The following is an 18,019-nucleotide window of genomic DNA, read 5'->3' as shown; positions in this document are numbered from 1 at the left end:
TTCCCTACATCTTTTTTTTAATTTTTGAATTTAATTTTATTTATTTTTTTATACAGCAGGTTCTTATTAGTCATGCATTTTATACACATCAGTGTATACATGTCAATCCCAATCTCCCAATTCATCCCACTCCCACCCCCCCACCACTTCCCCGCCTTGGTGTCCATATGTTTGTTCTCTACGTCTGTGTGTCAATTTCTGCCCTGCAAACCGGCTCATCTGTACCATTTTTCTAGGTCCCACATATATGCATTAATATACGATATTTGTTTTTCTCTTTCTGACTTACTTCACTGTGTATGACAGTCTCTAGATCCATCTACGTCTCAACAAATGACCCAGTTGCATTCCGTTTTATGGCTGAGTAATATTCCATTGTATATATGTACCACAACTTCTTTACCCATTTGTCTGTCGATGGGCATTTAGGTTGCTTCCATGACCTGGCTATTGTAAATAGTGCTGCAATGAACACTGGGGTGCATGTGTCTTTTTGAATTATGGTTTTCTCTGGGTATATGCCCAGTATTGGGATTGCCGGATCATATGGTAATTCTATTTTTAGTTTTTTGAGGAACCTACATACTGTTCTCCATAGTGACTGTATCAATTTACATTCCCACCAACAGTGCAGGAGGGTTCCCTTTTCTCCACACCCTCTGACCAGCATTTATTGTTTGTAGATTTTTAGATAATGGCCATTCTGACTGGTGTGAGGTGATACCTCATTGTAGTTTTGCTTTGTGTTTCTCTAATAAATAGTGATGCTGAGCAGCTTTTCATGTGCCTCTTGGCCATCTGTATGTCTTCTTTGGAGAAATGTCTATTTAGGTCTTCTGCCCATTTCTGGATTGGGTTGTTTGCTTTTTAATATTGAGCTGCATGAGCTGTTTATACATTTTGGAGATTAATCCTTTGTCCACTGATTTGTTTGCAAATATTTTCAATTTTTTTTAATACTATTTTTTTTTTTTTTTTGGCTGTACGCGGGCCTTTCACTGCTGTGGCCTCTCCCATTGCGGAGCACTCCGGACGCGCAGGCTCAGTGGCCATGGCTCACGGGCCCAGCTGCTCTGCGGCATGTGGGATCTTCCTGGACCGGGGCACGATCCCGTTGTCCCCTGTATCGGCAGGCGGACTCAACCACTGCGCCACCAGGGAAGCCCTATTTTCTCCCATTTTGAGGGTTGTCTTTTCATCTTGTTTATGGTTTCCTTTGCTGTGCAAAATCTTCAAAGTTTCATTAGGTCCTATTTGTTTATTTTTGTTTTTATTTCCATTCCTCAAGGAGGTGGATCAAAAAAGATCTTGCTGTGATTTATGTCAAAGAGTGTTCTTCCTATGTTTTCCTCTAAGAGTTTTATAGTGTCCGGTCTTACATTTAGGTCTCTAATCCATTTTGAGTTTATTTTTGTGTATGGTGTTAGGGAGTGTTCCAATTTCATTCTTTTACATGTAGCTGTCCAGTTTTCCCAGCACCACTTATTGAAGAGACTGTCTTTTCTCCATTGTATATCCATTGCCATAGATTAGTTGACCATAGGTGCGTGGGTTTATCTCTGGGCTTTCTATCTTGTTCCATTGATCTGTGTTTCTGTTTTTGTGCCAGTTCCATGTTGTCTTGATTACTGTAGCTTTGTATATAGTCTGAAGTCAGGGAGTCTGATTCCTCCAGCTCCGTTTTTTTCCCTCAAGACTGCTTTGGCTATTCAGGGTCTTTTGTGTCTCCATACAAATTTTAAGATATTTTGTTCTAGTTCTGTAAAAAATGCCATTGGTAATTTGATAGGGATTGCATTGAATCTGTAGATCGCTTTGGGTAGTATAGTCATTTTCACAATGTTGATCCTTCCAATCCAAGAACATGGTATATCTCTCCATCTGCTGGTATCATCTTTAATTTCTTTCATCAGTGTCTTATAGTTTTCTGCATACAGGTCCTTTGTCTCTCTAGGTAGGTTTATTCCTAGGTATTTTATTCTTTTTGTTGCAGTGGTAAATGGGAGTGTTTCCTTAATTTCTCTTTCAGATTTTTCATCATTAGTGTATAGGAATGCAAGAGATTTCTGTGCATTAATTTTGTATCCTGCAACTTTACCAAATTCATTGATTAGCTCTAGTAGTTTTCTGGTGGCATCTTTAAGGTTCTCTATGTATAATATCATGTCATCTGCAAACAGTGACAGTTTTACTTCTTTTCCAATTTGTATTCCTTTTATTTCTTTTTCTTCTCTGATTGCCATGGCTAGGACTTCCAAAACTATGTTGAATAATAGTGGTGAGAGTGGACATCCTTGTCTTGTTCCTGATGTTAGTGGAAATGCTTTCAGTTTTTCACCATTGAGAATGATGTTTGCTGTGGGTTTGTCATATACGGCCTTTATTATGTTGAGGTACGTTCCCTCTATGCCTACTTTCTGGAGGGTTTTTATCATAAATTGGTGTTGAATTTTGTCAAAAGCTTTTTCTGCATCTATTGGGATGATCATGGTTTTTCTCCTTCCGTTTGTTAATATGGTGTATCACATTGATTGATTTGCCTATATTGAAGAATCCTTGCCTTCCTTGGATAAACCCCACTTGATCTTGGTGTATGATCCTTTTAATGTGTTGGATTCTGTTTGCTAATATTTTGTTGAGGATTTTTGTATCTATATTCATCAGTGATATTGGTCTGTCATTTTCTTTTTTTGTAGTATCTTTGTCTGGTTTTGGTATCAGCATGATGGTAGCCTCATAGAATGAGTTTGGGAGTGTTCCTTCCTCTGGAATTTTTTTGAAGAGTTTGAGAAGGATGGGTGTTAGCTCTTCTCTAAATGTTTGATAGAATTCACCTGTGAAGCCATCTGGTCCTGGACTTTTGTTTGTTGGAAGATTTTTAATTACAGTTTCAATTTCATTACTTGTGATTGGTCTGTTCATATTTTCTGTTTCTTCCTGGTTCAGTCTTGGAAGGTTATCCCTTTCTAAGAACTTGTCCATTTCTTCCAGGTTTTCCATTTTATTGGCATAGAGTAGCTTGTAGTAGTCTCTTAGGATGCTTTGTATGTCTGTGCTGTCTATTGTGACTTCTCCTTTTTCATTTCTAATTTTACTGATTTGAGTCCTCTCCCTCTTTTTCTTGATGAGTCTGACTAATGGTTTATCAATTTTGTTTATCTTCTCAAAGACCAGCTTTTAGTTTTATTGGTCTTTGCTATAGTTTTCTTTGTTTCTATTTCATTTATTTCTGCTCTGATCTTTATGATTTCTTTCCTTCTCCTAACTTTGGGTTTTGTTTGTTCTTCTTTCTCTAGTTCCTTTAGGTGTAAGGTTAGATTGTTTACTTGAGATTTTTCTTGTTTCTTGATGTAGGCTTGTATTGCTATAAACTTCCCTCTTAGAGCTGCTTTTGCTGCATCCCATAGGTTTTGGATCATCTTGTTTTTGTTGTCATTTGTCTCTAGGTATTTTTTGATTTCCTCTTTGATTTCTTCAGTGATATCTTGGTTATATAGTAACATATTGTTTAGCCTCCATGTGTTTGTGTTTTTTACGTTTTTTCACTGTAATTCATTTCTAATCTCATAGCGTTATGGTCAGAAAAGATGCTTGATATGATTTCAGTTTTCTTAAATTTACTGAGGCTTGATTTGTGACCCAAGATGTGATTTATCCTGGAGAGTGTTCCGTGCACACTTGAGAAGAAAGCGTAATCTGCTGTTTTTGGATGGAATGTCCTATAAATATCAATTAAATCTATCTGGTCTATTGTGTCATTTAAAGCTTCTGTTTCCTTATGTATTTTCATTTTGGATGATCTGTCCATTGGTGTAAGTGAGGTGTTAAGGTCCCCCACTATTATTGTGTTACTGTCAATTTCCTCTTTTATAGCTTTTAGCAGTTGCCTTATGTATTGAGGTGCTCCTATGTTGGGTGCATATATATTTATAATTGTTAAATCTTCTTGGATTGATCCCTTGATCATGATGTAGTGTCCTTCCTCGTCTCTTCTAACATTCTTTATTTTAAAGCCTATTTTCTCTGATATGAGTATTGCTACTCCAGCTTGTTGTAGAGCTGGTTTGATGGTGCTGAATTCTCTTAGCTTTTGCTTGTCTGGAAAGCTTTTGATTTCTCCATCAAATCTGAATGAGATCCTTGCGAATCTGAATGAGATCCTTGCCTGGTAGAGTAATCTTGGTTGTAGGTTTTTCCCTTTCATCTCTTTAAGAATATCACACCACTCCCTTCTGGCTTGTAGAGTTGCTGCTGAGGAATCACCTGTTAACTTTATGGGAGTTCCCTTGTATTTTATTTGTCTTTTTTCCCTTGCTGCTTTCAATAATTTTTCTTTTTCTTTAATTTTTGCCAATTTGATAACTCATGTCTCAGCATGTCTCTCCTTGGGTTTATCCTGTATGGGACTCTCTGTGCTTCCTGGACTTGGGTGGCTATTTCCTTTCCCATGTTAGGGAAGTTTTCGACTATAATCTCTTCAAATATTTTCTCAGGTCCTTTCTCTCTCTCTTCTCCTTCTGGGACCCCTATAATGCGAATGTTGTTGCATTTAATGTTGTCCCAGAGGTCTCTTAGGCTGTGTTCATTTGTTTTCATTCTTTTTTCTCTATTCTTTTCCGTAGCAGTGAATTCCACCATTCTGTCTTCCAGGTCACTTATCCGTTCTTCTGCCTCAGTTAATCTGCTATTGATTCCTTCTAGTATAGTTTTCATTTCAGTTATTGTATTGTTCATCTCTGTTTGTTTGTTCTTTAATTCTTCTAGGTCTTTGCTAAACATTTCTTGCATCTTCTCGATCTTTGCCTCCATTGTTTTTCTGAAGTCCTGGATCATCTTCACTATCATTATTCTGAATTCTTTCTCTGGAAGGTTGCCTATCTCCACTTCATTTAGTTGTTTTTCTGGGGTTTTATCTTGTTCCTTCATCTGGTACATAGCCCTCTGCCTTTTCATGTTGTCTGTCTTTCTGTGAATGTGGTTTTTGTTCCACAGGCTGCAGGACTGTAGTTCTTCTTTCTTCTGCTCTCTGCCCTCTGGTGGATGAGGCTATCTAAGAGGCTTGATGGCAGGGACTGGTGGTGGGTATAGCTGGGTGTTGCTCTGGTGGGCAGAGCTCAGTAAAACTTTAATCCACTTGACTGTTGATGGGTGGGACTGGGTTCCCTCCCTGTTGGTTGTTTGGCCTGAGGCAACCCAACACTGGAGTGTACCCAGGCTCTTTGTTGGGGCTAATGGCAGACTCTGGGAGGGCTCATGCCAAGGAGTACTTCCCAGAACTTCTGCTGCCAGTGTCCTTGTCCTCAAGGTGAGACACAGCCACCCCCTGCCTCTGCAGGAGACCCTCCAACACTGGCAGGTAGGTCTGGTTCAGTCTCCCCTGGGGTCACTGCTCCTTCCCCTGGGTCCCGATGCGCACACTACTTTGTGTGTGTCCTCCAAGAGTGGAGTCTCTGTTTCCCCCAGTCCTGTCAAAGTCCTGCAATCAATTCCCACTATGCTTCAAAGTCTGATTCTCTAGGAATTCCTCCTCCCGTTGCCGGACCCCTAGGTTGGGAAGCCTGACGTGGGGCTCAGAACCTTCACTCCAGTGGGTGGACTTCTGTGGCATAAGTGTTCTCCAGTCTGTGAGTCACCCACCCAGCAGTTATGGGATTTGATTTTACTGTGATTGCGCCCCTCCTACTGTCTCATTGTTGCTTCTCCTTTGTCTTTGGATGTGGGGTATCTTTTTTGGTGAGTTCCAGTGTCTTCCTGTCCATGATTGTTCAGCAGTTAGTTGTGATTCTGGTGTTCTCGCAAGAGGGAGTGAGAGCACGTCCTTCTGCTCTGCCAGTTTGGTTCACGGCCTTAATTTATATATTCTTAAGGGAATCCAAACATTTTTATTTACTCAAGACTATTAATGACCTTAAAGAATGGAGGTGAGAAATTGACATTTGTGTAAATGAAAATTTCTGATTTGTTCACAGGCACAAGAAGCCAGTCAATTACTCCCAGTTTGAGGACTCTGATAGTGATGGTAAGTAGAGCTTCTTATGTCTTCTTTAAAGATTTGGAAACTTATTTCCTCACAGTTTATAAGATGTGTGTGTGTGTGTGTGTGTGTGTGTGTATGGCTAAAATATGGTTAGTACCAATTGCATATGAGGTAGGCCTGGAAAAATAATATTCTAAGCACTTAGGATACTTATGTTGATAATTACACTGACAAGAATTATTGGCATAAATCATAACCAAATAGGGCCATGTAAAATGGCTTTTTAGATCTAAACTCTGTGAGGTCCATGTTTCTCACTGTGGGATTTGTATCCTTTTATCCCTTCCTGTAAGAAGAACACAGTCTTTCTGAGATACAAATGTGTTACAGAATATAATGTGAAATCCCCATTAATTGTACAATAAAACAAGACATTGAAAAAAGATCAGGCATAAACTTTAACCCTATTGTGTTATATATATATATATATATTCGCTTGTCTCTGCTATGAAGAGAACTTTGGTCAAAAAGTTTGAAAAACATTGTTAGATTACATTATACTTAAAGGTAAGTTTTGTGTTTCTTTCTTAGACCATTGGAGTTTTCTGCAGGTCGGATATTTAGTAATTCCTCTGTTTGAAGGAATCTGTTTTTCACCTTGAGCCCAGTCTGATGTGTGTCTAACACTTGGGAGAAAAGAGCATAGGGTATAACTTCTAGCTTTTTACTTATTGTCATCAATCTGTCACTAAATTGTTATAAATTGCTGGTTGTGTTCTGGAGACTGTGGCATGGGGGTGGGGGGCGAGTCACAAATTATTATATTCCTACCTGGGGAAGAATAAAAGAGACGACAGGTATTAATAAATGCGCAAGTGCGTGATTCAGACTACACGCGCCTGACGGTATGCATACATGTGTCATGTATGTGTTAGAACGCTAGAGCAGCAGAGTCTTAGCTTGAGTGTCAATAGAAGAACTGCCTCACTTCTGAGGATTGGTGGGACGGAAGACTGGGAGAACAGAATGGGCTGGAAAAGAGCATCCCTTTGCCAAAAATCATTTTCTTCCACTTGTCAATATGATAAAATTATAAAGGGAATTTTAATAATTTTTCTAATGGTTTTACAGAGTTTTAATTAATTGTTCTTTTCTTTGCCACTTGCACATACTAGCTTAGCTGCCTTTGCAGCTTTTTGGGGGATTAGTTTTTGATAGATTGATATTTTAAAAAATCAAGGCCACTAAAACAAAGTTGAAAAGCTTGAGGGAGAATAAAGGCAAACAGAATACCAACAGTATTTTTTAAACTGTGGAAAGCAAACAATTTGCTTATCTTTGCTTTTTTTTCTTTTTTAAATTAATTAATTTATTTTTGGCTGTGCTGGGTCTTTGTTGCTGCGCACAGGCTTTCTCTAGTTGCGGCGAGCCAGGGCTACTCTTCGTTGCCGTGCGAGGCTTCTCATTGCGGTGGCTTCTCTTGTTGCGGAGCACGGGTTCTAGGCGTGCGGACTTCAGTAGTTGTGGCACGCGGGCTTCAGTAGTTGTGGCTCGCAGGCTCTAGAGCGCAGGCTCAGCAGTTGTGGTGTGCGGGCTTAGTTCCTCCGCGGCATGTGGGATCTTCCTGGACCAGGCTCGAACCCGAGTCCCCTGCATTGACAGGTGGATTCTCAACCACTGTGCCACCAGGGAAGCCCCAATTTGCTTATCTTTAAAACTTGAACACACATGGTAATGAATCTCAGCTACCAAGAAGGTACTTTTATTTATTTCTTCCTAAGGAAAAGCAATTTCATATATTCTTTTATTTTTAATTCACACATGAATAGATGATTTTGTTCCTGCAACTGCACCGTTAAATAAAAAACCCAGAACTACACAAAAGGAGTTAAAACTAGAACAACCAGAACCTAAACTGAAGAATCTCCAGGAAAAAGACGTCCCACTACAAGAGAAAACCCCTAAAAAAAGGTGAGAGGTAAGACATACAGTACATGACATTAGGTGTGTGAATTTAAAAGAGAGAGAAATTCCGATTCTTGGTCTAAATTAGAATTTGAGCAGCATCATGGGTCTTATTTTATTTAGTGCATGTAGGAGAACAGGGATGTACCATTAATCCCCTTCTGACTTCCCGAACTTCTTTAAGTTCACAAATGTATGAGGAGATATCCATTTAAGTATTAAGACAATCATAATTACCAAGTTTAGAAGGTATGACTTGCATTTACAAGACCTAGTACCTGTCTCTGAAGTCCTCAGGTTTTACAAGACTACTTTGTTAAAAATTACATTTGTAAGGACAGTTTTATAAAATTTAAAACCATGTATCTATAATATATGAGATGATGGATGTTCCCTAAACTTCTTGTGGACATCATTTCATGATGCATGTAAGTCAGATCACTGTGAATCACTGTATTGTACACCTTTAACTTATACAGTGCTGGATGTCAGTTATATCTCAGTAAAACTGGAAGAAAAAAATTAAACCATGTATTTTTCTAGAGATAAAAAATATTTTCTCTTTATCTTACTGAGTTTTGTCCAGCAGTGAGCAGGACCTGTGGTTTCTAGACCCACCCTGGAGTTCCATTAGTTAGTACCAAAAGAGAGGGTAAAGTGAGGGAAGGAAGCCCCAAGAGACCCCAGACTTGCACTATGGGGAGGAGATGGGCAGAGGAGGGATACTGACAAATGGAACGTAGGACGTGTGATGCTTTACTCCTACAATAAATGTGAGGAAAGTTAATTAACGTAGAGAGACTTAGCCCATGTCCTTCTCCTTACTTTTTTCTATTTTGTTTTTGAGCTTCTTGTACTACCTTTAAAATATAGTTAACAGAACAACCAATGGATGGGAGAAAATATTTGCAAATCATAGAACCCATTAGGGACTTGTATCTGGAATATATAGGGAGCTCTTATAGTCCAACAATAAAAAGAATAAAGACCCAAGTTAGAAATGGGCAAAAGACTTGAATAGACACTTCTTTAAAGAATATATACAAATGGCCGATAGCACATGAAAAGATGCTCAACATCCCTAGCCATCAGGGAAATACAAATCAAAACCACAAAAAGATAACATATCCCGCCCAGAGGGATGGCTGTAAGCAGAAGGACAGACAACAGCAAGTGTTGAGGAGGATGTGGAGAAATGGAAACCTCACACATTGCTGCTGTGAATACAAAATGGTGCAGCCACAGTGGACAACAGAGTAGCAGTTCCTTGAAATAAACAGTTATTATATGACCCAGCCTAGGTATATACCCAAGAGAAATAAAAATTTATGCCCACACAAAAACCTGTACATGAATATTTATAGGAGCATTATTCATAATAGCCAAAAAATGGAAGTAATCCAAATGTTTATCAACTAATGACTGGATAAGTGAAATGTGATATATCCATACAGTGGAATATTATTCAGCAGTAAACAGAAATGACGTACAGGGAGGGGGAAGGGGAAGCCGGGACGAAGTGAGAGAGAGGCGTGGACATATGTACACAACCAAACGTAAACTAGATAGCTAGTGGGAAGCAGCTACATAGCACAGGGAGATCAGCTCGGTGCTTTGTGACCCCCCTAGAGGGGTGGGATAGGGAGGGTGGGAGGGAGACGCAAGAGGGAGGAGATATGGGGATATATGTATATGTAGAGCTGATTCACTGTGTTATACAGCAGAAACTAACACACCATTGTAAAGCAATTATACTCCAGTAAAGATGTTTTAAAAAAAGAAATGAAGTACTGATATATGCTACAACGTGGATGAACCTTGAAAACATTGTAGGGAGCCAAAGAAGCTGGCACAAAAGGCCACATATTATATGGTTCCAATAATACGAAATGTCCGGAATAGACAAGTCCATAGAAACAGAAAGTAGATTAGTGGTTGCCAGATGCCAGGGAGGGGGAAACGGGGACTGACTGCCCGTGGATATGAGGTTTCTTTTTGGGTTGATGAAAGTGTTCAGAAATTACATAGTGGTGATGGTTTCACAGCTCTCTGAATATACTAAAAACTGCTGAATTGTATGCTTCAAAAGGGTGGATTTTATACTGTGCGACTTATATCTGAATAAAATTGTTATTTTAAAAAATAAATCCTTCAAGGTGCATTCAGTATTACCTCCTTTACGTAGCCTTTTCTTACCTTCAAACCTTTTCAAACCTTTCTTTGCTTTCTCTTCCTCTCAAGCACTGTAGCACTCTTGACCACCTTGAACAGGAGACGTGATAATCTTTTTATATAGGGTAATTATTATGGAACTTGTTTTCCTACCTCCTCATTAACTGCAGACTTTTTGAGGGCACTTTTAATATCCTGTCTAGTGCAATGCCTCACAGAGTAAGTACTTGCTGAAATATTTGTCAAAGTCCAGATTGGGCGGAACGGATGTAAAAAAAAAAAGTAATTTCAATTTAATAAAAGAGCTATAACAGCTGTCTAAAGAGGTGTGGATGAGGTCAAGGAACATTTCTAAGTGGAAGTGATGTTTGAGCCACGTCCGTTCTCAGTTGGGCAGGTGCTTCCCACAGGGACGGAGCTGGTGGTGAGGAAGAGACATCACAATGAAAGGGACATTGTCACGTGATGCTCCTAATTCAAATCTGTTCTGCTGGGTCCATCCAACATGACACTTAACATTTCAGGAGGCTTAACTGGTTAAGGAGCAATTATGATCATGATTATTGTTGAAGAACATCTTTCTGAGGTTGGAAAGAAACTCTTAGTCACTGAGGAAAATCTCAGATTTTAGTTGAGATTGATAGTTTACAAACTCATTATTATTTGTGTGTCTATTTTAGAATGCCTTTAGATGATAAGCTCTACCAGAGAGACCTAGAAGTCGCACTGGCTTTATCAGTGAAGGAACTTCCAGCCATCACCATTGATGTGGAGGAGTCTCAAGATAAAAGTAACTTTATTTTCGATAATTGTCTTTAAAACCTTCTTATTGCTTTTGCAATCATTTCGTTGGATGAGCCTTTACAGAGGGAAGAATGTAGTTTTAAAACTTTGGACTAAAAAAGGAGCAATTTGCAGAGGGTGCCGTTGGATTCAGTTGTTTATTCAGTTGCATAAATCTCATCCACACATAAATACCTCTCTGCCTAACACTCAGATCCCACTGGAGGACGTGGGCTATGACCCTGCATGTCCAAAGCTCATCTTTATATGCAGTGAGAATTTAATTTCATGATCAAGTAAATTGACCTAAACATCCGAACAATCCACCGTCTTTCTCTCCAAATTCAGAGTAGTTAAACATAATCTAATGGTGGTAATTTTTATTATTTACAGAAGCTAAAGTTACTAATTTGGTTATCAAGCTCAGACTTGATAGATTTATGACTGCTGGCTTTATCTGTGGATTTTTCTCCGTGGATTTTTCTGGCAATTGGTCAGCAGATGGCAATATTGATATTCTGGAGAAGCAGAAATGATTATTCCCGGAAAAGACATTAAAATTGCTCAGTTGCTTTTTGGATTAAACTGCTTTGGCCTAACTTCTTTTATCTTGGAGGATATTTTTAGCCCATTTGCTTATTTAGGGGTATAGATGTTTTAAGTCAGTAGTGCCTCCTGTTTGAAAATAAGTGAGATAGTGTTGATTAGGGGGCCCTTTTAGTAATCAGGAGTCAAAGAAACTGAAAAAGAGAATTGTCATGTATCTAAAACTGAGAAAATGAAAATCTCTTTCCTGTAAGAGATCGTGGCATTGTATAGCAAGGTTTCCTTGGAAGTACCACTTCGAGAGTAATAGTACCAATCATCATGACTTAAAGTTCTCTTAAAATACTCTAGATCATTTGAAAGTTGTGATAATGATTGAAGAGTCTTTACATTAGTAAAAGCACAGATCTGCCTACACAAAAATGATAGTTAATATTTGTCCACTGTTTCCTTTGTGCTGGGCACTACAATAAGCAATTTCCACATTCAGTCAACATTTAATTCCCCACAATAGCCTCATTTAATCCCCACACTGTTTTTTTTGGTTTTGGGGTTTTTTTTGGCTGCGTTGGGTCTTCGTGGCTGTGCATGGGCTTCCTCTAGTTGCGGCGAGCAGGGGCTGCTCTTCCTTGCGGTGCACGGGCTTCTCACTGCGGTGGCTTCTCTCATTGTGGAGCACGGGCTCTAGGCACACGGGCTTCAGTAGTTGTGGCACACGGTCTCAGTAGTTGTGGCTCGTGGACTCTAGAGCACAGGCTCAGTAGTTGTGGCAGACGGACTTCGTTGCTCCACGGCATGTGGGATCTTCCCAGACCAGGGCTTGAACCCGTGTCCCCTGCATTGGCAGGCGGATTCTCAACCACTGTGCCACCAGGGAAGCCCCCCAGACTGTTTTTATCTCCACATTATAGATGAGGAAATTAAGTTTTGTAGAGGATAAGCAACTTTCCCCTGGTATATTGCCGATTTAAGAGCCTGAATTTGAACTTAAGTCTGATTAAAGTTTGTGTGATTTCAGAGCCAAAACTTCTAACCATATGTTAGCCTCGCCACGTAAAGTCACTGTGCTAGTTTGAGCCTGGATCAGTGGTCCCCAACCTTTTTGGTGCCAGGGACTGGTTTTGTGGAAAGCAGTTTTTCCACGGGGGTGAGGGGGGAGAATGGTTCAGGCGGTAATGTGAACGATGGGCAGGGATAGGGAGCGGCTGTAAATACAGATGCAGCTTCGCTCGCTCGCCGCTCCCCTCCTGCTGTGCGGCCCGGTTCCTAACAGGCTGCAAACCGGCACCAGTCCACGGCCCAGGGGTTGGGGACCCCTGGTCTGGATCATTTATCTGTATCTAAATGGTATTAGATTTTAGCGCTTATCTTCCTGTTTCTAGACATTGGTTGATTAGGGTGCTTTCTTCTTCCTTATATTTAGACATTGGCAAATATGGCAATAGTGAAACAGAAGCAATGAGTAAGTCTCCTCATATCTCCAATTGCAGTGTAGCCAGTGATTATTTAGGTAAGTTTTTGATATTAAAAAGTTTTTCCATCGACATTTTCTAACTCTTATTTAAATTCCTGAAACTGTAACTAGAACCAAGGTCTTCACATTCGTGAAGGTTCTCTTCACCCCTTCTCCTTTGTTTCTTTCTGTTTTAGTTTTCCTCTCTTTTAACTGCAGACCCAGTTTCTTCCCTGGTGGAGGGTCACGACTACCCATGGCTTCTAGTTGACATCAGTTGAACACTGAAGAAAGGGGCTCTACCTTCCCAGCTCCAGTTTGAAAATTCTTGGGGAAAGACTCTTTCAGTGTGGGCCTTGGACTTTTGCTTAACTCAGACTGTTGCCAGGAGACTGATGTATTATGATTGACCCAGATTGGGCTGTGTGGTCTGTTACTAGAAGCACAGGAAGGACAAAGCTGGGCAAATAAAAAGAGCAGGTGTAATAGAAGTCTACTCCACAGTTCTTTAAATGTTACCTGGCACAAAAAGTTTCGTTGATTTTTTTTATCCCGAAGATCTGGATAAGATCACTGAGGAGGGTGATTCCCAGGGTTCTCAGCGGAGAAGAAAAGCGGCATCCCAAGCCGTGGTCCAGCAGAGGAAGATTCTTTTGGAAAACAGCAACGGCGACGGTGCCGATGACTCCGAACCAGACTTTGCAACTGGTAGGTTATGTCCTAACTCAAAATTAACCCTATGGAGAGTCAGTAGAAAGTTCTTGGAGACCATGAACGTATGCAAAGCACTGCTAAACGTTTGGTGTGTGCAAACTTGAGTAATACACAGGACAGTTCAATTCAGCTATGGCATTTGGGGGAAAAGCTTTATCTAGAGGTGACCTTTAAGCTGTGCCTTGAAAAATGAGTAGCATTTAGGGGTGAAATAGCACTTCTGACTGATAGAAGGGCATAAACAAGAGAACAGGCAAGTGCACATACGAGAGCTCAGTGGCGCTGGAGGTTCCTCAAAAAACTAAAACTAGGACCACCTCAGGATCCAGCAGTTCCACTCCTGAGTATTTATCCAAAGAAAACAAAAGCACTAATTAGAAAAGATATCTGCACCCGCATGTGCACTGCAGCATTATTCACAATAGCCAAGATGAGACAGCAACCTAAGTGCCCGTCAGTAGATGGAGGGATAAAGCGGATGTGGTGTATGCGTGTGTCCACACACACACACAGTGACTATTACTCAGCCATAGAAAACATGCCATTTGCAGCAACATGGGTGGACCTAGAGGGCATTGTGCTAAGTGAAATAAGAGAAAGACAAAAACTGTATGATTTCACTTATATGTGGAATCTAAAAAACAAAACAAATGATCAGACAACAAAACAGAAACAGTTACAGATACAGAGAACAAACAGGTGGTTGCCTGAGGGGAGGAGGGTGAGGAGAGGAAAGAAATAGTTGAGGGAGATTAAGAGGAACAGACTTCCAGTTGCAAATTAAATGAGTCATGGAATGTACAGTGTGGGGAGTGTACTCAATAATTATGTAGTATCTTTGTGTAGTGACAGATGGTAACTAGCTTATCGTGGTGATCATTTTGAAATGTATAGAAATATGGAATCACTGTGTTGTGTACCAGGAGCTAACACAGTGTTTTAGGTCAATTATACTTCACAGACAAACAAATTCATGGAAAAAGAGATCAGGTTTGTGGTCACAGAGGCAGGTGTTGGGGGAGGGGGAATGGGATGGAGGCAGTCAGTAAGTACACACGTGCAGCTATAAGATAAATAAGCACTAGGGATATAACGTACAACAGGACGAAGATGATGAGCACAGCTGTGTGTTACATATGAAAGTTAAGAGAGTAAATCCTAAGAGTTCTCATCACAAGAAAAACAATTTTTTCGATTTCTTTAATCTTGTGTCTGTGAGATGATGGAGGTTCACCAGACTTCTTGTGATAGTCACTTCATGATGTACGTAAGTTAAATCATTATGTTATACACCTTAAACTTACACAGTGCTGCATGTCAGTTATATCTCAGTAAAGCTGGAAGAAACAAGAGAAAAAGACATAGAAACACACACACACACACACACACACACACAGTTCAGTGAGGTTTGCAGGGAAGGGAGAATGTGGTGGAGGTTGGAGAGGCCGCCTGGCGCCAGATCGTGAAGGGTCTCAAGCCTGCTTTACCTTAAATGGAAGGACAGACATGTTCCCCGATACACTCAGTGTACTTCAGGGAGCAGTACTACCAGTTTATTTCCATCTGCCCTGAGCCAGGAATGACTCACTCTGCCATCCCCTCAGAGCTGGTTGTTTATCGTACTTGAATGTGCTGCTGGATTCATTTCAGACAACCTGAGTTATCTGGGACAGGGTCCCTTCTTTAAGTGACATTTCAGAGTTTTCCTCCTGCACTGGCTCACCCTAGATGAGAAGAGAAAGGAACTTCTGTGACCTTCAGTGGGGAAAGGAAAGTGAAAATGGAGAGAATCAAGGCTTTTCTTTAAGGACATCTAAAGATACCCCAAATCTATAACCTGAGTGTCTGGGCCTTCCAGATTTCCCAGTATGAGATGCTAATGACTTGGGATTCTGGGAGCTCCATTTCCCCACCTCCAGTTTATTTAAATAGCATGATAGCCTGCCCCTACAGTTATCCTCTCAAGCCAAGAAAAGAACACATGAGATACCGTAACTGTTGGGGTATAGGAAACTGTATCCTAGATTCTATAGTCTGAAATTTTGGAGAAACTTCTCCACTGCTTTCCCTCCCTGAACCTAGATCCTCTTGGGAATCCAGAAATAATTATTTGATTTTGCAAGGTACTATTTATAGCTGCCTTCATGTGATCTGCTGGCCTTATATGGTGAATTCTGTATAACACGGTAACTATTATGTGAATACATGGGTTGATTATCTGTTTTTAAAACTTTGTGTGGGAAGAATGATAGAATAAGGACATCACAATTTGAAGATTGTAATGACATTGTTGATTTAGGCAAAGGTCATCAATAGAAGGCTGACGAGGATCTTTACAATGGAGAATTCAGGCCGGCGTCAGCTGAACCAACCAGGAGTGGGGCAGCCATACATTCTGTGCTTTCTGATATGACTGACATAATATGGAGAACAGAGCATCACCTATATGATGGTGTATTCTTGCCCAAAAAAGTAATAATAATAATAATGTGAGCTTGATTCTCATTGAGCCTTGAGAAAATTCCAGCTCACAGGAAATGCAAGCGTAAGTTAAATGACACCATGAGGAAGTAAACAGAACAATCCAGAATGTAGGACATTCCATAGGACAATGGTTGTCCTATGACAGCCAATGACCTGGTTGCTTCAACATGTCAAAGGCGTGGGGGAAAAAGCGATGGGACATTGCTCTATATTAAAAGTGATTAATATGGGCTGGATAGAAGATGATTCCAAGAAACTATTGTTGATATCCTTAGATATGATAATGACGTGTTTTTTATAAGTCCGTGTTTTTTAGAGATGCATTCTGAAGTATGTAGAAATGTAATAATGCAGTACCTTGGCTTTATTTTTATATACTCTGAGGAGGAAAGGGAAGAGAAGATAGATAGATGAAACAAATGTTGCAAAATATTGATGATTGTTGAATCTGGGTGGTAGTTTATTATTATCTACTGTAGAGTATGTTTGAAAATCTTCATATATATATTTTTTTACATAAAATATATTATTCCATATAGATAGTTAGGTAGGTATTATATATGGTGGGTATGACAGTGGTTATCTCTGAGTGAGGAGATTTGGGAGTGGGCTGTCTTCTTCCTTAATACTTTTTTGTATGGTCGGCATTTTCTACAGTAAGCATGTACTGCATTTGTAATAATGTATAAAAAAGTGTAAAAAGTTTTTTTATGAATATAGGGCTAATCCCTATTTACACTTAATTTTCAGAGTTTAGTATTTACAGGACATGATTTTCTGATCCTCTCTTCCCCCGAAAAATAGAAGAATCATTGCTTAACTCTTGAGTATTCTCTGTGCTTTTTTCCAGAAGCTGTAGCTACTTAACACATTCCATCACTGGCTTGTATCATCCCATGCAGAATAGAAAGGAGTTTGTGGGCAATCAGAGGTGTGTCCCAGGTGAAATCTTACACAGGATTGTCAGTTAAGATGGTTATGGTACGGTCAGTCTCTTCCCAATTCCCAGTGGGTTTCTGTTCTGGCATGTTGAAGTTGGTGTGATTAAGGAAAGGCATACGGTCATTATTACCATCAAGGTTATCGTTTTGGAAGAGCAGCTAATGTTATACCCAACCATTCTTCCCAAAAGTTGCTGAGTTAAACTGGTAAAATCAGAAGTAAGGATTACTGATGGGAAATTAATGATAATAGCAATAGCAAGCAATGCTCTTCTGTTCGCTATATGCCAGATGTTATTCTTTACCTATAGTAACTCACTTAATCTGCACAACAACCCTGTGATGCAGGTTTTAGGGTTCTCCCTATTTTATACATAGGAAACTGAGGCATGGTGAAGTTAGGGACCTGTCTCAGGTCACATGACATGTCAGTGGAGCGGCCAGGATCCAGACCCAGGCACTATGCATTGTTTTGCCCCTGGAAACAGCATAGCACAAAGGGGCACAAGAGTCTGGTGCAGAAGATGAAGTTGAGGCACTAGAAGCTGGAAGCGTGGAGTCCTAACCACTGGACCGCCAGGGAAGTCCTAGAAGCCTCACTTTTTAGAACTTTTTAGAGATGAGCTTTGTAATCTTCTGTTTCAGGTGAGGATTCTGAGGACGATTCTGATTTTAGTGAGAGTGAAGATGATGAAAGTTTCACTGTGAGAAAAAGTAAAGTTAAAGAAATTAAAAAGAAGGAAGTGAAAGGGAAATGTCCAGTTGAAAAGAAAGAGAAGAAAGCCAAATCCAAACGGGATGACGTGGGTAAGAGCAGCCCTCCATACGTCGCTTCATATATGCTTTGCTTACTTAACGTGCTTCTCTCACCTTTGCCTTTAGTCTCCTTAACCTTTTGCCAGCGTTCGTTTCTTGTTAAGATGCTTTGAAGAGAGCAGGCCGCGGTGGGGAAGGCAGGAGGGCAGATAGGGGCACTGACCCCCC

The 18,019-nt window shown here is 40.1% G+C and overlaps 1 protein-coding gene across 1 annotated transcript in view; it reads left to right on the top strand.

The window, feature by feature from the left end:
- RAD51AP1 (RAD51 associated protein 1) overlaps window positions 1–18,019 on the top strand; it is a 25,781-nt gene that overhangs the window by 2,068 nt on the left and 5,694 nt on the right. Inside the window, exons 2-7 of the mRNA XM_007469442.1 lie at window positions 5,970–6,019; window positions 7,807–7,948; window positions 10,795–10,904; window positions 12,867–12,953; window positions 13,455–13,604; window positions 17,681–17,842. Coding sequence (XP_007469504.1) covers window positions 5,970–6,019; window positions 7,807–7,948; window positions 10,795–10,904; window positions 12,867–12,953; window positions 13,455–13,604; window positions 17,681–17,842 — 701 coding nt within the window. The remainder of the gene's footprint in view (window positions 1–5,969; window positions 6,020–7,806; window positions 7,949–10,794; window positions 10,905–12,866; window positions 12,954–13,454; window positions 13,605–17,680; window positions 17,843–18,019) is intronic.

Source organism: Lipotes vexillifer, unplaced genomic scaffold (assembly GCF_000442215.2).
Source record: "Lipotes vexillifer unplaced genomic scaffold, Lipotes_vexillifer_v1.1 scaffold395, whole genome shotgun sequence".
In the NCBI taxonomy this organism is placed as follows: Eukaryota; Metazoa; Chordata; class Mammalia; order Artiodactyla; family Lipotidae; genus Lipotes; species Lipotes vexillifer.
This window is presented reverse-complemented; position numbering and strand designations above follow the sequence as displayed.